At 28.8% G+C, this 5,252-nt stretch overlaps 1 protein-coding gene across 1 annotated transcript in view; it reads right to left on the reverse strand.

Annotated features, from left to right (window-relative positions):
- LOC117170642 (sequestosome-1) overlaps positions 1-3,809 on the reverse strand; it is an 18,045-nt gene extending 14,236 nt beyond the window's left edge. Inside the window, exon 1 of the mRNA XM_033357552.1 lies at positions 3,426-3,809. Coding sequence (XP_033213443.1) covers positions 3,426-3,615 — 190 coding nt within the window. The 5' untranslated portion in view covers positions 3,616-3,809. The remainder of the gene's footprint in view (positions 1-3,425) is intronic.
- Between the last annotated feature and the right edge of the window lie 1,443 nt (positions 3,810-5,252).

Raw genomic sequence — 5,252 nt, forward strand, 5'->3', positions numbered from 1 at the left:
AAGGATAAGATTGTAAAAAATATATAGATGTAAACGGAAAGATTGTAAGGAATGGAAGTCATGTAAACCCTTAGGGGACACATTATGAATAAAGAAATAGTATATTCTCTATAAAGAATAAATTAAAAAGATTTATACCGGCACCTGAAAAAACCTTTAACTTTAAAATACACCAAAAATACACATTTTTATAGTTTAAAGATTTCTATTAGTACTTTAAAATACTATAGATTTACCTGTCATTTGCTTAAAAAATATTCCAGTGCAATTCTGGGTCTTTATAAGCTTTGCTTATCGACTTCATTGAATTTTTAATTGCTGAAGGTAAGACCTAATATAAAAAAATTATAGTTAAATATACATTTTGAAGTACTGTCCGAAATTAGGAACCTTTATACGGTAAAAAATGTTATTTTTGCTGTATTTCATAATTCGATGTTGTTTTCTGTCAGCGAGTATAAATATTTTTAATTTATTGCTGATGTAGAATACTCCTCTTTGAATTGAAGAAGAAATCCTGTGCATATTATTACAGGGAAAAATGCAGACCTTTAATTGCAATGAAATTACAAATTTTCGTACTCGAAAAATTATCATACCTAAAAAACTCAAAGCAATTTTCGCTTTTTAAATAAAAGAAAATTTATTGCAGTGTTTTTTTTTTTTTATCAAAAAGAAGAAATTTAGACGGTAGAATTTGCAAAATTCAAAATCACATATTTTTTAGGCATGCAGAAAAATTTTGTTCCAAAATTAAGAACTCCTGATAAATCCAAAGAAGATATACAAACAAGATTTGTATTTCATTGTGCTAAATTCGAGAAGAAGTACTGATAAGCATTGATAATTTTGATTATTTCCATAAAAGGTTTTGTCCAATGTAATTTTTAAGTCCCTTTAAACACAATAAATAGTAATTCAATAATGAACAAATTAATGACATTACCTTGCAGGAATTTATTCAAACTGCAGGTGCTTTAGTTTCTTTTTATCTATATTATGTATATGCACGGAAGTGAGTCATTGACTATATAAAGTTAGTTAGTTCTGCATTAATCAGACTAAGTGTTATCACTTCAGAATGACGCAGTTGGATTCAATATCTTAACACTTTTGCATCCATGATGACAGTGCTAGGTGAAAGGTTCCAGCTAACATAACATACGATTAAATAAAGTGCTACATACTCAAATTAGGATATGTCCAAAAGGATTGACAAAATTCAAAAAATAAATCGCATTTCCATAAGTATACATTAAATTCCTAAAATTCTTTTTTTCTGACCCAAATAGCAAGCATTAAAAAATATATTTTTCAATTTAAGTTTCCAAATTAAACTTTTTTTATTTAAGATCTTGAAAATGGAATTAGGAATTTTCAAAATTAAAACTGCCTCAACGTTCAAAATACAAATGAACCAAATGAAATTGAATATTTTCAGTAGGTGTTATTGCTTACATATCAGGAAAGATGGACACTCAATTAATACAATATTTCAAGTTATAGTTCTACTCAAAAATTTTAGAAAAGGATTGACAAGATCCAGAAAATAACAAATTAAATTTGGTTAACAATCTTTGTGTCTCTGCTGCAAACAACAAGTATTAAAAATATAAATTTTTTATTTTTAACATTCCAAATTGCATAATTTTTTATTTGACGCCTTAAGAAATTCTAGTATTTTCAAAAATAAAACTGCTTCTAAGTTTAAAATACAAATTAAACAAATAAAATTGAATATATCCAGTAGGTGTTTCACTTCTTAAGGAATGTTTATAAGGACTAATTTCCGCCCAATAATTTTCGATTTTGATCCTTCGAACCTCCTTGCACTTTGTCTGGAAACTTACCCCCAAAAAATGCAAAATAGCCTTTTTTACTTTTTAAACATTTTGTGTTTTCGATAAGAGACAATTTTCCAAGTATTTTTTAACTGATGGTTAATTATTTAAACAATTATTATCTGCTAAAAATTTTGTTTGTACTATTTGTGTTTCGCTAAATCATGAAAATTTCGTATTTTCATGAATTAATGACAAAATTAACGAATATTTAGATTAATGTTTTTGCTTAGGATATTTGGGAATTATTAAAAAAAATTCTGTTTAAACAATTTTTTCCGCTGTAAATTATGAAGTTATTACTTTCTGGAATTAATGACACTATGTCGCTTATTGGTCAGCCATTCTTTATTTTTTTAGGCTCTTAGACAAAATAATACTTAATAATCAGCAACATAGTACAAGATATTAGAAAAAATCAGAAAAACCACAAAGAATATCAATCTTGACATTCATTAACTGCGTCATTAATTCGAAAAAACATTAGCTTTAACTGTTTTTAAAAACATACTTCTTTTTAAGCCTTCTTGTGCAATTTTGTTACGCAATTTGACTTTTTAGTTTCTTTTTAATGTACTTCCAAAAACTTTTTAATGTTTACAAGGGGAAAATTGTTTAAACTAATGGAACTTTTATTAATAATTCCAAACTATATTTCACAAAATATATAACTCTTAGTATTATTTAACTACCGATTGTAATTTCGGAAATTCGTAAAAATGTATTAGTCCCAACATTCGTTAAATGTGTCGATTATGCCAGAAAATAATAACTTTTTATGATTTACAGGGGGGGAAATTGTTTGAGCAATTAAAATTGTTTAAATAATTACCAAACATGTTAAACAAGAAATATTACTCTTTAAATTCTCCAACTGTGCCATTCAACCGAAAAATAATAACTTTTCACGATTTAGTGGCGGGAAATTCGTTTTAACACATAATTATTTGAATAATTCAAAATTAGTTCAAACATATTTACTTTCGGGGAATTTTTCGGGCACAATATAAGAGGATTGGAATGGTCAAAATTAAAATTTATTATGTGCAAATTCTTAACGAAAAGTTTCTTAAAAGAGTTAATATTGATAAATTAAGGGAAAGGGGGGTGGATCACCAAAAATCGAATTTTTCTAGGTATAAACTGAAACCACCCTAGTGTTTACATTTATTAAAAAAAAAGATTGAAACTCAATAAAAAATATTTCAAGCTATACTTATTCTCCGATTCAAAATAAGATTTTTGTCATGACCACACAACCATTAAAAAAACTTTAAAATTTAGAAACTTGTCATTAATATTGATACAAAAAGGAATGAATATGTAAAAAATATCAACAAAAAACCTAAATGTCAAACGTGAACTGAAGCAAGCCAATTTCGAAATAAATACCCTTCCCATAATTTGGTGCCTCTATAATTCTGAATTGCGCAAACTTAGGCAAGTAGCCAATAATTCTCTTAAAATTTCGCACGAACTGAAATCTCTGCACGACTTTCTAAACTCAGTGAGCCATGACCTGACATAACTTAATGCCGATGGCAAAATGTCAACAAAATGAAATGCGTAATATTCTTGACCAACCTTTCCAACTGACAGTGAACCGTTTTCCTCGAATGTTGGGAAAAATAGTTTGCAATTTTTCACGCAAATACTGGAAATCTGAGACAATTTCATTGTCAATTCCAAATCTGCGCACTTCTGGTGTCGTTGTTGTTCCATCTTGTCTCGTCAGATAAACTTTGAAGTTTATCGGTCCACCCGTGTAAGCCATGACCGAAGTGACCACGTCCAAACACCGTAAATAAAACTATTTCAGCAAATGTCAACGATTTTAACGATTAAAATAAGAGTCGCGAAGTATAAATTTTTCCGACTTAATGTTCCACTTGGTTCAAGTTATACGAGGGTTAAAAGAAGTTGCTTGCCTTTTATAGACGCAATACTGAATGACTGCCGTGACGCGTCAAAGTGACATATGTATCTTTGATTAGTTGCGAGAAAGACCGTATGAGCGCGGCACTAGTTTCCTATTTTGGTTTTTAAAATATTTTTTCACGAGTTTTCTCTTCGCTTTTTGAGAGAACTTTTTTTAATTTTTCGTTACATAATATAGAAATAGTATTATTTTGTCATTTTAAGGATTCTAGTTTCTCCTTTTGGGGTTTGGAGATGCTGGTTGACTAGTAATTTTCGAAAGGCGGAAGTAAGGCTCCCGGCGCCATTTTTGAATGAAATGCGTATTTTCAACTTTATGTCACGTGACACATTTGTTTCGATTTGATGACTCACGTAGAATGAAGAGTATCACAGTTAAAAAATAATATTACTCTGCATTGCATCATTCCCAAAGTTATTAATTAAATTATTATTAGTGTTTATTATTTAAAGGCAATTTGTTAATTCAATTTAGAGAACAATATGCACCGCGATTTTAAAAAGTGGATTCATTTAGATAAAAGTTTCTTTTTTGACTTAAGGAGCGCTTCGAATTTCAATTGGAACTTAATTTTTGAATTTGAAAATATAGCCGATATGAATTTTTTGGTAGTAATCGTTGTAAATATTTGGAAATATTTCGTTAAATCTAGAAATGATTGTGTGTACGTGTGAAGGTAGAAGACACATTTTAATTTTTTCCGGGTATTTCCGAAATGTCACCTTGAAATTTTATAAATTACTTTAAATATTTTATATTGTAAAATTATTAACAGTGATAAAATTTGTAATTTTATTATAAAGCGTTTCTATAGAATGACTTCCATCGTCCATGAACGTGTCTTCCTTTTCGTGATTCATGAAATAATTGAGATTCAGTCTAGACATTTCTAGAAAAGTCTCGCATTATCGATCAGATGTACGTGTAAGTTACACTCAGGAATGTAATTATTCTTCGTCATACATAAAATTCACCTAACAAAAATTTTTTTTTTACTTTTGTGATGAAAATACTTGGGTGCCATTAAAAAACTACATGACGCTTGGGGGGGGGGGGGGGGGGGGGGGGGGGTATGTTGCAATTTGTAACATAGGGTGGAGCGGTTAACCCAAAATGTGAGATCACACATCAAAAATATAAATGTCAACCAAAAAAGATGACTTTATCGTCATAGTTAAATAAAAAAATACATTTTCAACCAAAGATTAAAATTCAATAAAAAGCAGTTTCATTTTCAATCAAAGATTGCAAGTTTTCAACAAAATGGGTGAATTTGCGACCAAAAAGTATGACTTTAATAAAATAATTGAATTTTCAACACAATAATTAAACTTTTAACCAAAAAGTTCAATTTTTAAACTGGAAAGATTATTTTTCTACCAAAAGACAAAATTTTAACAAAATACACGAATTTTCAACCAAAATCAAATAATTTGCAACCAGAAGAATCCAACGAAAAAATACGAATTTTT

This window comes from Belonocnema kinseyi, chromosome 4, assembly GCF_010883055.1.
Source record: "Belonocnema kinseyi isolate 2016_QV_RU_SX_M_011 chromosome 4, B_treatae_v1, whole genome shotgun sequence".
Classification (NCBI taxonomy): Eukaryota; Metazoa; Arthropoda; class Insecta; order Hymenoptera; family Cynipidae; genus Belonocnema; species Belonocnema kinseyi.